The sequence below is a fragment of the Lepus europaeus genome, chromosome 12, assembly GCF_033115175.1.
Source record: "Lepus europaeus isolate LE1 chromosome 12, mLepTim1.pri, whole genome shotgun sequence".
Lineage (NCBI taxonomy): Eukaryota > Metazoa > Chordata > Mammalia > Lagomorpha > Leporidae > Lepus > Lepus europaeus.
Genome location: NC_084838.1, coordinates 6,886,995 through 6,904,365, shown reverse-complemented (window position 1 = coordinate 6,904,365; position 17,371 = coordinate 6,886,995). Strand labels below are relative to the sequence as shown.

General features: G+C 53.2%; 1 protein-coding gene across 1 annotated transcript in view; it reads left to right on the top strand.

Annotated features, from left to right (window-relative positions):
• The window catches only part of GARNL3 (GTPase activating Rap/RanGAP domain like 3), a 152,340-nt gene that overhangs the window by 88,606 nt on the left and 46,363 nt on the right, over positions 1-17,371 (top strand). The window contains exons 9-14 of the mRNA XM_062208494.1: positions 2,768-2,843; positions 3,727-3,825; positions 5,954-6,057; positions 13,029-13,137; positions 15,431-15,476; positions 16,176-16,282. Of these exons, the coding sequence (XP_062064478.1) occupies positions 2,768-2,843; positions 3,727-3,825; positions 5,954-6,057; positions 13,029-13,137; positions 15,431-15,476; positions 16,176-16,282 (541 nt within the window). The remainder of the gene's footprint in view (positions 1-2,767; positions 2,844-3,726; positions 3,826-5,953; positions 6,058-13,028; positions 13,138-15,430; positions 15,477-16,175; positions 16,283-17,371) is intronic.

Sequence of the window (17,371 nt, the reverse complement as noted above, 5' to 3'; positions counted from 1 at the left end):
GGTCTGGGCCTGCAGCCTCGCCGGTCGTCTGCCCCAGGCTGGCCACACTGCCATCCTCATCCCTCTGCCCGCTCAGAAGGAGCCTGTCGCTCCCGCTGCCAGGGCACCTGCCTGCAGGGCTCCTCGCGGCACGCGTGCACTCTGCCTCCAAGACCTCTGCTCATAGAGGCCTTCCCCTGCCTCATCCTCGGCCCCCATTCCTCTGTTTTGTTTTTCTTCTTAATCCTGGTGTTTTTATTCATCTGTATACTGTCTGTCCCTCCACAAGGATCTGACCACCAGGAGCAGGGCCTTCCTGTTCTGTGTGCACTGCTTAGCCTCAGGTCCTACAGCAGTGCACACAGAGGGCACAGAGGAAATGCTGGTTGAACAAAGGAAATGAATAAATTGTGAAATGTCTCGAAGCCACGAAAAAGAAGGAGGTGGACTGCTGTGGTCAGAAAATTCATATGTAGAAACCTGGTCTCCAGGATGGGCGTTGTAGCGCAGGGGGTTAAGTTGCCGCTCAGGACACTGATATCCCGTAGTGGAGTGCCGGTTCAAGTCCCAGCTACTCCGCTTCCAATCCAGCTTCCTGCCAGTGCATCCTGGGAGGCTGCAGGTGATAGCCCAAGTGCATGGGCCCCTGCCGCCCACCTGAGAGACCTGGATGGAGTTCCTGGCTCCTGGCTTCAGTCTGGTCCAGCTCTGGCTATTGCAGGCATTTGGGGAGTGAACCAACAAATAGAAGATCTTTGTCTCTCTGCCTTTCAAACAAGATGAAAATAAGGAAATAAAATTTTTAAAAACATAGATGCAAGTTCAATAAAGGAATTACAGAGCCCGACATTGTGGCGCAGTGGATTAAGCCACCACCTACAATGCTGGCATTCCGTATCGGTTCAAGTCCTGGCTGCTCTGCTTCTGATCCATCTCCCTCCTAATGCTCCTGGGAAGGCAGTGGAGATGGCCCAAGTGCTTGGACCTCTGACACCCTTGGAGTTCCAGGCTGCTGGCTTCAGCCTGACCCAGCCCCAGCCATTGCAGCCACTTGGGGAGTGAACCAGTGGATGGAAGATCTCTTTCTGTCTCTGTTACTCTGCCTGTCAAATTAATTAATTAAATCCTTAAGAAAAAGAATTACAGGGTGTGAATAGTCCACTGAGAAGAATAAACAGTGCTGTGAAGGAGAAGATCATGGGAAGCGTGGCCTTATATCCAGAGATCAGGAAAGGCCTCTGTGGAAGCTGGCAGTTGAGCCAAGGCCTACATGAGACAAGGAGCTGGGAAAAGCTCTCGGGCAGAGATCAGCTGGATGTGTCCTCCCCCAACCTAACCGTGTGAAAGCCACCATGAGTGTCCCTTGGGTGTGCTGTGGGGCTAAAAGATGTTTAGAAGAAGCCCAGCTTCAGATCCGTGGAGTTTCAGATTCTTAATTCCTCCAGGTCAGCTGTCCTGAATCTAGGCATTGTGCCTTAACCTCCCAAGTCTGACCAGTGCTTTAAACACCTGTGTTCCCTGTCGGCCCTCGACTGACCACTCTGAATTCCGCAGTCCAGTGACGGGTCAAACAACCATGCAGAGAGGCCACCTCTCTTCCAACACTGTATTTATTGGTTGATTGATTTGAAAGGCAGAGTTTTAAATATATATATATATATATATATATATATATAGAGAGAGAGAGAGAGAGAGAGAGAGAGAGAGAGAGGGAGGGAGGGAGAAAAGAAGAGACAGATTTTCCATCCATTGATTCACTCCCTAGATGGCAGCAATGGCCAGGGCTGGGCCAGACCAAAGCCAGGAGCCAGGATCTTCATCCAGGTCTCCCACGTGGGTGGCAGGGGCCCAAACACTTGGACCATCCTCTGCTGTTTATCCCAGGCCACTAACAGAGCTGGATCGGAAGTGGAGCAGCCAGGACATGAACCAGTGCTCATATTGGATGCCAGCACTGCAGACAGTGGCCTTGCTCTCTCTGCCACAACACCGGCCCCAACATCAGATTCCTTGTTGTTGTTGTTGTGAAATACTGCAACGTACAGAGGAGTATGGAGAATAATGTAATGAAGATCTATAAATACGTTACCCAGCTTAAGGAAAAGGAAAAACATAAAAATACAAGTGAGACCCTGTTTCCCGCTCACTGACCCCATTCCTCCCTTCCCTGCGGAAGCTGTGTGATTTGTTCGGTGTTTATCACTGCCGTGGGGTTGGGTTTTAATTCCGTATTTAAAGTCGGACCCAGCTAGCGAGTGCTGCGCTTGCTGCTGCCACCCATCCCTGCCCTGCACATCTGCTTTGCGACTTCTTCAGATTAAGTATCTTCAGGAACGGGGGAAAATGAGCTTAGAGTGTAAAATGCTTACGGTTTCCATTTCTGTTTCTAAAAGAGTCCCCAAGCTGTCGGCTTTAGGCTGTCGCGTTCAGCCTGGAATGACAATGAGCCCTCCTCCTTTGCTGACTGGGCACGGCCCGCTGCTGGCCGTGACAGAAGACGGTGCGGGCGCTATGGGTTCCCGCGACTCTTTGGAGCCCAGTTTGCCCCAGAATGGACCTGGCATCCAACAGATGCCACCAGTGGCTCACATAAAAGCATACAGTCGCATCCTTGAGCTATAGAAATGAAGGAAAGACTGTTGCTGTTGGTCAAAGTTAGGGTGGCCAGGAAGAGGGAGGAATCCCTCCGGGGACTGCTGCTACCCCGCGTAACTTGCGTCACCTCTCACTGATGTTTGTGCTCCGATGACAAAACCAACTTGCTTACCTTCTGTTGTCTCACTGTAAGGGCTCTGTGAATTTCAAGTTTGGGGTTCTCTTTGCCAGAGACGGGCAGCTCACTGACGACGAAATGTTCAGCAACGGTGAGTGATCTCCCCTCTCCGCGAGCAGAAACCCTGCCCCACTCGCCGCACGTGGCAGCGGCTGGAGTCCCGACTGCACGGGGACACTTGCACAGAATCTCAGAGGGCAGCTGTCACCCGGGGTCATCCTTTTGGCAAACAGAGGAGTCCTCCCTTGTCCCCCGGGGATCTGGTCCAGCCCCCAGCAAGCTCTCTGTTCCCTGTGTCTCTTCCTACCCACACACCTGTGGCAAAGCTTAACTTGTAAACTGCCATTGTAAGAGACTGACAGCAATAGCATCATAAATCAGAACAACCATAACCATATACTGTAGTAAAAAGTGTTTAAACTTTGGAACTATTTCTGGAATTTTCCACTTAATATTTCCAAACCGTGGCTGACCTTGGGTCCCTGGAACCACGGAACCAAAGCCGCAGATCAAGGACGGCCACACTTGTCGATCACCTGACCTGCACCAGCCGCTGCTCTGGGCGCTGGTGGGAGGGCCCCAGTGGGAAAGCCCGAGGATCGCAATGATTCGTTCCCACGCAGCCTCTAAGCAGCGGGAGATTTTTCTGTGGTTTGAGTGGCTGAGAGAATTATGAGGTGACGTGCTCTTCCTGACATATAGCACCTTCCCTGGTTGCCAAGAATGGAAGCAGGAACGATGTTTTCATTTTCCGCAACCCTGGATCCCTGTGACCCCGTCTGGCAGTGGTTGGATCAGCTGGCTCCGTGGTTTTCCTTCCCTTGGAGTCTCGGGGATCGCGAACCTTCCGGCCCCAGAAGGGAGGAGACGCGATCTCTCCACGCCGTTGGCATGCACACGTTGGCGTGAGTTCAGGGCGTGCTTGAGAACGCTCGGATACCCACACGTTCTTCACACTTTGCTTCAATCTGCAGAAATTGGAAGTGAAGCTTTTCAAAAGTTTTTAAATCTCCTGGGTGACACAATCACGCTAAAGGGCTGGACAGGCTACCGCGGCGGTCTGGACACCAAAAGTAAGCTTGCTTCTTCGCCTGTTCCCCGTGATCTGTGTGACTTTTGTTGGTTCCGTGTTTGAACTTATGCCCAAGAAGGAGGGAGAGAGACCAGCTACGCCTAGAGGAGCATCGAGCGCCACACCCAGTCCAATGGGGTCTTGACGCACATTTGGTGCCTCCGCTGGGCTGTGCAAGACCAGATCAGGCCTCGCAGCCCCTCGGTGGCGGCAGGAGTTGAGGTCTGCCCAGAAATGCAGTCATGTACCGCGTAGTGAGGTTTCCGTCAGTGCCAGCCCCCAGATATGATGGTGGTCCCGTAAGGTTATACGCCTGTGATGTTGCAGCCGCCTCCACGCGTGGCTCCAGGAGCTTTGCACAGTGACACAAGTCTCCCAGCAGTGCATTTCTCAGAATGTGCCCCTGACATTGGGTGGCTTGCTGTTGAGACCTCTCTGTGTGCCAGGACAGGGCTGAGCCCAGGGGACACAGCAGTGGGTAAAGCAGCGTGGACCCCTGGTTCTCTAGGAGCCTATTGTCCGGGGGGCAACACGGGCATTGAACAGCTAAAGACCAAGCGTTTTAGTGCCAGGCACTTGTGGGAACTAAAAAGTACAGGGCGCCTTCCAGGCATTCTGCCCACCCTGGGATTAGGGCGGGCTCCTCCGCGGGAGCGATGAGTGGGAGTGAGAAGATTCGAGTGTCTGGAGGGAAGAGGATTCCACGTGCGGAGACCATCTGTGGAGCCCCTGAGGCAGGAGACAGCATGGTGTGTTCTGGAACCTGAAAGAAGGCCTTTACGGCTGGAGGGCCAGAGTGGTGCTGCCGGACGGCAGAGGCTGGGGTGACCCTGCAGGGACTTTGAGGCCACATTGAGAGTTTCAGATTCTGTTCGAAATCGAATCGAGTGTCCTTGAGGGGTTTAAAGTGGCAAGGTCGGATTTGCACATGCAAAGGGGATGGCCGGGAGGAGCAGGCGGAGAGGCCGGCTGCTGTGCAGGCCGGGGGCTGGCAGCCTTGGCGTAGGCTGCAGAGGGAGCTCATTCAAGGGCCTCGGAGACTGGGCTGAGGAGGAAAGAGGACTTCTGGTGGTGGTGGTGCCAGCTGCCTGAGAGGAGGCATCTGGGGGGCGGGGTCTGCGAAGGGGACACAGGTGATCACAGGCTCGGGAATCGCTTTCGCCGCCTTGCAGCTGGGTGGCGTGTCCAGCTTCTCCCCGCGCTTCTCCCTTGGTCGGTTTGTTTGACTTTCATCGCCAGTCCTGGAGGAAGATCAAGCAGGCAGTGGAAGGCGCACCTGGCCTACGTGTGGCAGTGTCCGTCCAAGCACCCTCGGCCTCCCCTCCAGCCCACCCTGGCATCAGGCCGTACAGATCTGTGTACAGAGGGGCTGAGCGGTACAGACACCAGGGTGCCTTAGCTAACAGACGCAGAGATGAAAGATTTGTCCCCGGGTGTCAGGCCCAGCGTCCCTCAGACCCTCGCTCTGTGCACTTGGTGGAGTCTTTACTGCCTACAAGTGCGTCATCCGTGGCCAGCCCTCAGCCTCTCTCTTGTGGTGCAAGCGTTCTGGTGAGCACTTCACAAAGACTCTTCTTGCGCCTTCCCATCTTCCCCAGGAGTTAAATACTATGTGTCTCCCCATTTTCAAATTGAGGAGCTCAAGTTCAGAGAAAGGCAGGGTCACTTGTCAAAAGTGGCACAGCTGATGAGAACTGGAGTCCAGGTGCTCACCTCAAGGCCCAGGCACGTAATCACAATACAGTGCTGCCAGAACCCGCGCTTCCCGTTGTCTCGTGAGCACCACAATTGTTGGTGCGTCCCCGTGTGTTAATTCCACGCTGTGCGTGCACCGCGGCGAGGCACGGCATCGTGACTTGCTGTTCTTATCAGCCCAGATTCCCAAGCTCCTTTATTCCGAGGCAAGGCTTGGATCAGGGAGCAGGGAGCTAGGAGGGAGGAGGAGCCTGTCGCCAAGTGGAACGTGGACACTGGGGTGACCCTCCCTGGCTTCCACTGGGAAGGACAGTCCAGACGGGTCTTTGAGAATGTGCTGACTGTGCACCATACCCCCTTGTCTGCAAGTAACAGCTGTGTCCTTACGGCCTCAGAATTCTCGTATCCACTAAATGCAAATTTGTGTTTTCCAGATGACACCACAGGCATACATTCGGTGTATACGGTGTACCAAGGGCACGAGATCATGTTCCATGCTTCCACCATGTTGCCGTATTCCAAAGAGAACAAGCAGCAGGTATGTGGGACACAGGCTCTCTGAGAGCACACGTACCATCAGAGAGTGACCTGAATGTGGAGAGAGCACTGGTCTGACTTCACAGAATTTGAGGCCACACATGTTAACACATGAGCTGAACAGCAGCTACCACTTTAGGGGTGCCCTTTACAAGCCTTGGGAAGAACTGTTCCCACCGGTACTATCACCTTGAAGAAATAAAGGGTCCGTGGTAATGGCGTGCGTGCGTGTTTGTGCATGAGTGTGTATATGATTTGCACATGTCGATGTAATTTTAGAAAGTCGTACTTGTCCATGTCGTGTTGCCGTAACAAGATATCTGGGATCAGCTACTTACAAAGAGAAGAGGTTTATTTAGCTAGTGGTCCTGAGGCTCAGGAGCATCGGTTGAGCTCTAATGAGGGTCTTATGGTGGACAGTAGCCCTAGGGCAGGAGTGTGTGTGTGTGTGTGTGTGTGTCTGGAAGAGCTCACAGGCAGGACAAGAAGCAGGGGACCCCTGTGCCAGGCTCGCTTTTAACAGCTCGCGGGGTCTCGCAGCGAGCTGTCGTCTAGACCTGGCCATCACCCACGAGGCTGCCCTCTTATGTGGTTCACCACCTGTCAACATTGCCTCCCTGGGCGCCAGGCTTCCAGCCCATGAGCCCTCTGGGGACGTGGTCAGTCATACGCAAAGCTTAGCCTGCTGAGAGACATTGCCTTACATCTCACTTACACTGCCTCTCTCAGCGGCCCCCTCCACGTGCCCGCGTCTTGCCAGAGAGAGACTCTTCCGGACGTAAAGTAAGCAGTCCTGAGTAGCGCTGGCTAGCGTGGGGAACGCAGGAGGCTAGCGCTGAGTGCACTCTGCTCTCCGAGGGAGAAGCTCGACTTGGGACACAAGCCGCCCACCCCAGGGGTCGGCCGTTGTTGGGAGAAGGCGCTGCAGTATTGCACAATGCTGCTGGCTCCTGAGGGGCCGGAGGGTCTGCTTGCTTTTCGGGGCTCCTTGCCCCGTGTTCACACGTTGAAGGCGTCCGTGTGGACAACTGGCATTCACGCGAGTGGGCAGTCGTTCAGGAAACAGGAGCCCACAGAGGGCAAGCGGCAGGGCGCAAAGGCTTCTTTCTGAGTGTGTGCGAGTCTTGTCCTGGGATGAGGGGAAGACACAGAGCAGCCAGAGGTACAGGAATCAGAAGCGAGCACCTAGGACTGGCACTTACAGGGTGCTGGGGTTGCAACCTGAGTGCTATGCCACAGTACTGGCCCCTCACAAGGCGGCTGTGGGTCCTGCATTCCAGGAACTTCTGCACTCCCTCTGCCCCACCCTCCATCACTACAGTGAAGGCAGGGGGCGTCCACCTCTTTGGAACTCCGCTTCTTCCTAACGTCCCGTGAGGTCCCACCGCCTCCTCCTGTGCCATCCTCATCTTAGGTGATGCCTGTTCTGCCTTTCCTGCTTCCGGTGCAAAATGACCTTGGAATCATTCTCTTGTTGTCTTATCCCATGTCCAGTTTGTCAGGAAATCCTGCTGGCTCTACCTTCCAAAAACATCTGAAACCAGACCACTTCTTACACTCAGCCCTAAGCCGCCGTCACATGGTGACTGGATTATTTCTGTTTGGATCTGGCCTCCTGCTTTTCCCGTGTCCCCGGACAGCCTGTTTCTCAATCCTGAGCCAGAGGAGCCTTTAAAATACAAATCAGGACACTTCTCAAACCCCTGTGGCTTCCACCTCACTCAGGGTTAACGGCAGAATCTCTCCCTCTCTCTCTCTCTCTCTCTCTCCCCCCCCCCCCATCGAAAAGAAAATAAATAAATTTTAAAATTTGTAATAAAAGAAAGCTTATTGAGGTATAACTCACATACCATACAATTCACCTTCTTCAAGTGTATGTATGATTCCCTTGCAATATATTTTAGTATATTCACAATGCTATTCAGCTAGCACCACAGTCAATTTCATTCTTTTAATTAAACTTTTCTTACCGTTTTTATTTCTGTTTATTTGAAAGAGACAGAGAGAAATCTCCCACCTACCCAAATGCCCACAACAGCTAGAGAGGGCTAGCTAGGCCAGTCTGAGTCCAGGAGCCCAGAACTCGATCCAGGTCTCCCACGTGGGTGGCGGGGACCAAGTATTTTAGCCGTCACTTGCTATCTCCCAAACTGTGCGTTAGCAGGAAGGTGGAATCAGAAGTGGAGCCAAGACTCAAACCCAGGCACTCAGATATAGATCGCGGGCATCCCAAGTGGCATCTTCACTGCTGCACCTGCCTCCCCCAACACCACCTCACTGACAGGTGTTTGGTGGGCCAGGGTATTCGGGAGAGCCACGATTGGTCGGCACCAATTTATTGGCAGAGTTTTACTTCACAGCGGAAGGGCTGTGCCTTAAGTAGCGACGGCCCGGAGGGGCTCGCCCAGGCGTGTATATATATTTGTTTGCCGGGGGGCCTGCGGTTGCACGAGGCTTGATCTAGCAATGGCGTTCTGCCTCTGCAGTTACGGGCTCCGCCAGGGGAAAGCGGTCACTGGCCAGGGCGGAAGCTGTCTGCCTAAGGTCATGAGTGCTTGTTCTGAGAGGTTTCCACTTAACCAGATATGCAGATTTCCTACAAAAGAGGCCTCAGGAAAACAAACTTAGCCGAAAGCACATTTTATTCCAAGCATGTTGAGACCCTGACAGTCTCAAGTCAGTTTTTGCGTATTTCCCTTCCCCTAAAGAGACTGCTTCCCTTAGCCATCACTTCCGCTCGCAGCTACAAATCCACTTGCTGTCTCCACAGGTGAGCCTGTTTTGGACATTTTTGTGTAAATGAAATCAACCAATATGCAGTCTTGGGTAACTGGCTTGTCGCACTTAGCATATTTTCAGTGGCCGCCCATGTGATAGCTTATATCAGTGTCTTATCCCTTTTCTAAAATGGTATTTATTTATTTATTTATTTATTTATTTATTTATTTCAGAGTCAGAGAGATAGACAGAGCTCCTACCCACTTGCTCATGCCCCACTGCCTGCAATGGCTGCGGCTGGATTTGAGCCAAAGCCAAGGGCCAGGAACTCAAGCAAGGTCTCGCACGTGGGCGGCAGGAGCCCAATTCCTTATGCCAGCAACGCTGCCTTCCAGGGTCTGTATCAGCAGGGAGCTGGAGTCAGGAGTGGACCCCCGCATCCAACCCCAGCACTCCAGTGTGGGATGCAGGCGTCTTAACTGCTGGGCCGAACGCCTACTCCCTCTTTATTTCCTTTTAATTGCTAAATAATTACCACGTTTTGTTTATCCATCCACCAATTGGTGAAGCAATAGCTATTTTATTGCAGTAAACTGTGCATAATGTGTCTGCCATTTCAACCGTATGTAATGTGTGGTTCCGTGGCATTAAATGCATTCACATTGTTGCACAGCTGTCATCACCATTCATCTCCAGAAATTTCTCATGTTCTAAAACCCCATTAAGCCATAGCTTCCCGCTTCCCCTCCCCCAGCCTCCGGCAGCACCGTTCCTTGTCTCTGGAGGAACTTGACCCCTGAGACACCTGGTGCAGGTGGAATGGTACAGGGCTTCTCGTCACGTAGCGTAGCATCCTCGAGGCTCGGGCAGGCGTAGCGTGTGTCCGTGTTCCCTGCCTTCAGGCTGGGCAGCACTCAGTGCAGTCTTCCACGCTCTGCATCTACTCACCTGGCAGTGGACACTGGGTCGTGTCCACCTTTTGGCTTTTGTGAATAACGCTGCTGTGACACTGGACTACAAAGTCTATTGGAGTCCCTGCCTTGAATGCTCTGGGGTATACACCTGTAGAACTGCCGGATCACATGGTAAATCTATTTTTAATTTTTTGATGGACCACCATACCATTTTCAACAGTGGCTGCTCCGTTTCACGTTCCCGCACCAGCGGCTCCCAAGGGGTCTCTCCGCTCCTTACCTTCACAAATGCTTGTTACTGTCTGGTTTCCGGGCAGCAGCCATCCTAGTGGGAATGAAGTGATGTTTCGTTTTCGGTTTGCATTGCCCTAGCAGTTAGTGACGTTGAGCATCTTTGCATGCGCTTGGTGTCCATTTGTGTGTCTTTGGAGAGCTGCTTTTCTTTCTTTTTTTGGACAGGTAGGGTGGACAGTGAGAGAGAGAGAGACAGAGAGAAAGGTCTTCCTTTTTCCGTTGGTTCACCCCCAAAATGGCCGCTGTGGCCGGCGTACCGCACTGATTCGAAGCCAGGAGCCAGGTGCTTCCTCCTGGTCTCCCATGCGGGTGCAGGGCCCAAGCACTTGGGCCATCCTCCACTGCACTCCCGGGCCACAGCAGAGAGCTAGCCTGGAAGAAGAGCAACCAGGACAGAATCCGGCACCCCAACCAGGACTAGAACTCGGTGTGCCAGCACCGCAGGCAGAGGATTAGCCTCGGCTCCCACTAGAGAGCTGCTTTTCAAGTCCTTCATAATTCAGTTCTTTTTTTTTTTTTTTTTTTTTTTTTTGACAGAGTGGATAGTGAGAGAGAGAGACAGAGAAAAAGGTCTTCCTTTTTGCCGTTGGCTCACCCTCCAATGGCTGCCGTGGCCGGTGCATTGTGCTAATCCGAAGCCAGGAGCCAGGTGCTTCTCCTGGTCTCCCAGGTGGGTGCAGGGCCCAAGCACTTGGGCCATCCTCCACTGCCTTCCCGGGCCACAGCAGAGAGCTGGCCTGGAAGAGGGGCAACTGGGATAGAATCCGGCGCCCCAACTGGGACTAGAACCCAGTGTGCCGGCGCCGCAAGGTGGAGGATTAGCCTGTTAAGCCACGGCGCCAGCCTCATAATTCAGTTCTTTGTTGTCAGTCAGCGGAGTCCTTTATATATTCTGGATACCCATCCCTTATCAAATACATGATTTGCAAATATCTTCCCCATTCTGTGGAGTGCCTCTTCACACTGTTCATAGTGTCCTCTGATGCAGGACTGGTTACAATTTCAATGTAGTCCTAGTTATCTGTTTTGTTGCCTGCAGTTTTAGTGTCATACCCAAGAAATCATTGCCCAAAATAATCACTTTTTTAATTGGATTGAATTAAAATTACTAGAACCTCTCGAAGCCTTAGTTTTCTCATGGGTGAAGTTGGAATAATACTCATTATTCATCCTGCACATAGAGTACGGATTATGGGACAAAAACCATGACCATGCAAAACAGGTTGTGAGCCCCATAGGAGTGGCATCAGAAGTGCTTTGAAAACAGAGACCGGTGACATCTACTGGAGACCAAGGAAGGCTTCCTGGAGAAGCCTCTGTCCACCTTGGACAGACAGGCAGGTTTGGGGTACTCAGGACTGAGGGACGAAGCAAAATAAGCGGAGTAGGCAGGGGCCGTGTTTCACTTAGCTGCCACTGCCTAACAAGCCGCTGGGAAACTCGCCAACTAAAAGGGCCATTTTTTGATTTCTCGTGGGTCTGCATGTTGACTGGGCCTAACTGGCAGGTTTTTGTTGGTCTCGCCTAGGGTGTCTCATCGGTGAGTTACAGCTGGCTGCTAAGTTGGAGTTACCTAGAGGCTGGGCGGGTTGGAGACCCGCTCTGTGGAGCCCCAGGCCTCTTCTCCACGTGGTGTGGCATGGCGTCTCAGTGGTCTCCTCTGTGGAGCCCCAGGGCCTCTCCTCCCCTTGGCATGATGTGGCATGATGTGACGTGGCGTGGCGTCGCGTCTCAGTGGTCTCCTCGTGCTGTCTCTCCAGCAGAAAGGCCATCTTCGAACGCTTGCCTCAGGGCGCCCAAAAACACGTGTTCCGGGGAGAAGACGTCAGGTGCCACCAGACGTTGTAAAGGCCAGGCTCGTGCCAGAGCAGGGCACGTTGGCTACAGTTTGTTCATTGCCACAGTACCCAGCCGGCCATGTGCAGGGAGAGGGCAGGCGCCTTTCGTACCCCAGAGGGCATCGCCAAAACTAAGGACTTTTTGAACCGAATTGAGCTGAAAGTATTGGAGCCTCTCTGTGAGAGAAGTGACAGAGAAAGTGTGACCGTCTTTATCCCACCACGGACCCAGAGCTCGAGAGTACACCGGGATCCAGAGGAAGGGGGATCTGTTTGAATGAACAGGTCAAGGCCTAGGGCGGGGCTTGGCAAGTGATGGCCCATGGGCCAGATTCAGCCTGCCCGTGTTGGGAAAGAACATGTTGCTAGAACCCAGCTGTAGCCCCGTGTGTGTGTGTGTGTGTGTGTGTGGTCTGCGGAGTTAGAGACCCGTGGTCCACAGAGACAGTACTTACCGTCTGGCCCTTTACTGGAGTAAAGTTTGCTGACCACAGGTCTAAGAAATCACTTTAGAAAGATCAACTGAGGTCAGATTAGGGAGGGCCATTGTCCCCACCAGGTCTGTGCTCAGAACCCGCTAAGGTGTTTGTAAAATACAGATGCTCCTCCCCTTGTGTTGGGGTTATATCCTGATAAACCCACTGTAAGTGGAGAATATTGCTAAGTGGAAAGTGAATTCATTACACCTAACTATGATACATCCTAGCTCGGCCCGCCCACCTTAAACATGCTCAGAGCAGTCTTCTAACACACAGCCTGTCTTAGGAGCAAGTGTGGAATAGCTAATATATTGAATACTGTGTTGAACATGAAAAGCAGAGTGGTACTATTTCATATCATTGTAAACTCAAAAAATCCTAAGTGGCACTATCCTACGTCGGAAGCCACCTCTACTGTTGGAGGCCCACGGGTCAGAAGTTCTGACGCCTGCCTCTGGTTCGGGGCCTTGAATGCCAGGCCGAGGATAGCGAGTGAAGAAGGCGGGGCCGTCGGATCGAGAACACTGGCAGGGGTGGGACTAGGAGGGCACACGAGCAAATGCCAGGGAGGAGACGGCCAGGAGACCAGCGGACACGGCTGGAAACACAGGAGGGGGACGTGAGCATGGGGCTGGCTCAGGGCCACCTGATCGCTGCCACGGCTGTCACATTGTCGCAGCTAGCGCTGCTTCCATGACCTCCTCAGCCACGCTGTTTGTGCCGCCACAGGTGGAGAGGAAGCGCCACATCGGCAATGACATCGTGACCATCGTGTTCCAGGAGGGAGAGGAGACGTCGCCTGCCTTCAAGCCTTCCATGATCCGCTCCCACTTTACACGCATCCCGGGCCCCCAGAGTGCGCCGGCTGTGCAGCCTCACAGCACTTGAAAGGACCCTCGAAGCGAATGTTCTAGTTCACCTGTTTTGCGTGGCTCAAGTCTGAGACCCACCGTTTCAGAATTTTTCCTAAGCACTGCCTTTTTCCTTCTTCCCGTCTCCTCCCGCTGGACTTGTGGATGGATTACGTCTCACTGATTATTTATTTATTTTATTTGTAAAGCAGAAAGAGAATGAGACAGACAGACATGCTCCATCCACTGGTTCACTCTCCCAAAGTCCACAGCGGCTAGGGCTAGGCCAGGTAAAAGCCAGAAGCCCAGCGCTCCATCCTGGTCTCCCACCTGGGTGGTAGGGACCCAAGTACCTGAGGCATACTTGCTGCCTCCCAGGGTGTGCGTTACCCAGACACTGGAATCAGGAGCAGAGGTGGGCATCAAACCCACGCACTCTTGATGTAGGGCACAGGCATCCCCAGCAGGGTCTCAACTCTTAGGCCAAACGCTCACCCCCCAGAGAATTCTTGACTTCCGAAATAGATTCCATGTCCTCAGTAGCCCATGAAATGAGGGAATAAGTGAGTTAAAGGGATTGCAGGTTGTGACTCCTCCGAGAAACATGCTTTAGGAGTGAGAATGTGGCAAGTTAAGATAAAAAGCCCAACTGTTTCTTCCTTGTTGGCACTAAGCCCTGGCAGTAGCTACGGTATCACCATCTCTCGGAATCTGAGAAGTGATAGAATTGGTATTTTTATTTGCTTTGCTAATCCCTAGTCAGCTCATATTTCCAGCAAATTCCAGTGGTGGTCCTGGAGTTCCCTGTAGCATCTGAGCTCAGCTCAGCCAGGTCCTGAGCTTGGCCAGCCCAAGAGTGAGGCCACAGGCCATGCCAGTGAAACCCAAAGGGGTAGTGGCCGTACGGTTGTCCCGCTGAAGTAAGACAGCATTTTTAGAAGAGATGCCAGTCTTCCTACTCAAGTTCCCTAAGGGCCCAGTAAAAGTGTCTGGAGACAGGACCACTGTGGCTCATTGCACCTGCATGAAATTTTGCTCCATATTTTTTTATTTGTCCCTTATAACCTAGCAATATAGTGAGCAAGTGTGGAAAAGTTGAAAATTGCAGGTTTTTTTCCACAAGGGTAAGAACGAGGCATCTGCACCTGCATCTTGGTGATTATTTTTTTCCTGTTCTCGTTTCCTGCTTACTGCCGCGTTGTCCCCGTTCACTGGGATTCAGACTGCTGTCCCCCCCTCTGGAGCGGTTCTTCTTGTAGAGCGGAAAACTTCCAAGTGCAGAGCAAGAGAGAAGCCAGGGACTTTACAAGTGACCGAGTGGCAAGCGTTGTTTGGCAGAATTTCCCTTAGCTACAAGTTCTAGATCTGGGGCTTGGCCCGTTTGTTTCTGGACAGTTCACGCAGATTCACTCCCCAGACTTCAGAACAGAAACGCTGGGGACGGGGGCTTTCCAGCCGCAGCTAAGGGGAGCAGAGGGCAGGCTATGGGGGAGGAAGAAGCTGGGCGGGGATGGCTGTGCTGTTTCGGACCGAGCGCGCACCCTGACGCAGCAACGTGGGCTCTGCTCAGCGGCTGCCACCAGCCCCTGTGGCTTGCTGTGCTCTGCTGTGCTCTGTTTCACCTCCCTCAGACGGGAGAGGGTGAAGGAAGCTGCACAGTGGCAATGTTGGTGTTGTTTTCCTTTTCAAATCCGTGAGATGAAGTAGATAAGCTTGTTTGTATTCCCAGGCGGGGCACTGACCTGTTTGCTTCTTTGGCTGCCTAATTTAATGGTTATTTATTTTGCTCTTCTTTTTTTAAATTAGTTTTTACTTGTTTGAGAGGCAGAGGAGTGGAAGGGAGTGGAGAGAGAGAGGGGGGAGGGGAGAAAGAGAGAATTTTCCAAATGCCAACAGCGGCCAGGACTGGCCCAAGCCGAAGCTGGGACGCAGGAACTGAACCCAGGTCTCCCTCCTGGGTGGCGGAACCCAGTTACTAGTGCCGTCACTGCCGCCTCCCAGGGTCTTTGTGAGCGGGAACCTGGCGTCAGGAGCCAGAGCCAGGCATTCTGAAACAGGACAGCGTGTGAGAGCTTTCCCGAGGCTGAGGCCAGCCAGGCTGTGTCACTGTGCTCTCCCCGTGTCTTCCCCGGGCTGTCTCTTACATGAAATCACAGTTCTGTCCCAACCTAAGAGCCACAGCGGCCCTCACCGTGACGGCGAGGTCAAGAAGAATCCACACGGGTTTTCAGAGTGTGGACTGTCGGCCATAAGCATCAGATTCCTTAACCATCCCCACAGATATCTTTGCCTTAGTGAGGTATGACCAACAAAATGACAACTACAGGTAGGTGATGGCTTCCCCTCCATTGCCTGTCCTGATTCTCGTGTTTACTTGTGAATTTGGCGTGAGTTTTGTGGGACTCCCAATGTACGTATTTCTTGATCAATTCAAAACGGGTGCCCTCTTCAAGGTGACCGGTTCTCCAGCAAGACTGTGCTCCCTGTAGTGTTGCTCTGTACGGTAGACCCAGTGTGTGCCAGGGCTCAGTGATGGGAACACATGTGACTTGTTTACTATTGGCAGGAGCATCCCCTCTCCCGGCTGTATCCTTGCCTGTTCACCCTGCACGCACTTTGAGGCAAACAGGTTTGGGCTGGACCCAGCTCTGCCGCCGAGTAACTTTGAGACTCTGTGAAAAGTGCTCATCTTCCCGGAGCCTTGGGCCTCAAGCAGAGTGAAGGCAGTGGCACCACCCGAGCAGGTTTGCTGAGAATCAGTCAATGCTGTTCCCTCAAACGCCCAGCACACTGCCCGGTATGCACTGGGTGCTCAGTAGTGGCCATGGCTGTTACCCCCCGGGTCCCTGGCCTTGTCCACGGCCTGTGGATTGCAGCGACTAAAAGCATTGTCCAAGATGGAAAGGAGGGCTGAGGGTGGGGTAGATTCCTGCTGTGGAAGGAATGGGCGACCAGACACACCAGAGCACCAGGTACTGGCGACCTTTGAAGAAAAACCACTGATTCTGGAATGTTCTCTACGTAGGCTGAAAATATTCTCAGAAGAAAGCGTCCCACTCTTTGGCCCACCCTTGCCATCCCCACCGGTGTTTACAGACCACCAGGAATTCAGGGACTTTTTGCTAGTGAAATGTAAGTTTCCATTTTGAAATGCTTCTGTTGCTTGTTCTATGTGAGAATGCGTTTCTGCAGATTGTCCCCGGATGCTGGACAAGGAGACGTCCTTGCTTAAGCATTCCCTACGCCACACGTTTAGTCTTCAGGGGTGCTGAGTAGGTTTCCCCGTCTGCACCCACATCTGCCCAGCTGCCCTGAAGTTTATCCACACTGCCCACTCAGCAGTGCCATGGGGCCTCACAGGGACCCTGTACCCCGTGTTCAGACACAGCGTTCCAGAGACCCTGTGTGTTTCTATGTGTATCCGCATTTTTGTCAAGGAAGGACGTGGGTAGGGAAAGCGTGGTGAAGGATTTATCCTTAGGGACAGGCAGGATGTGAATGTGGTGGGTGGGCTCTGACTGCCCCCACGTCGCTAGCTGTTGACAGACATCTCGGCTCCACTGATCATGCCCAGATCCCTGTCTGAGCTCGGCCACGCCCCTCCCCAGAATATTGCTTGTGACTATCTCTGGGAGGGCTAGGGTGCAACTGTGCCCTTGGTGGTCAGATTCAAGTACTGGAGATTGCTCACTGCGGCCTCTGCATGGACGTCGCCTTGCCGGCCCCTGTGCCAGTGCCAGGCTATGCCCTCCTGAGGAGGCCTTTCTGGCCTCTGCCAGGCACATTGGGCCCTCAGCCGCTTTGCTGGCTGTCTCCCATCTCCTGCCTGGCGCCCCCTCCCTGCAGCACACACACACACACACAGAGTCTTTGCTGGTCCTGTCACTGTCGTCATGCAGCTTGGAGCATTCAGAAGTGCTCCTGTCCTCTGAGTCTGTCTGGGTCCCCTGGCCCCAGACCCCTGACTGAGCCCACAGTTACACAGAGCCTTCACGGACAGGGGCTCCCAGGTTTCAGTCTTCTCCCACTCAATTCTCCAGGCCAAGAAACGTGCAGACAACGTGTGGTTCCTCCATTGTCTTCTTGGCTCCCAGCATATCCTGGGTAGCCCGGCACACGGACCCCTCAGCAGTGCACAGAGGGCCTGTGTGTGGCCACCCCGGCAGCTGACAATCAAAGCTGAATCCCCGTTACCACAGCCTGGCAGTCTCAGCCAAGCCA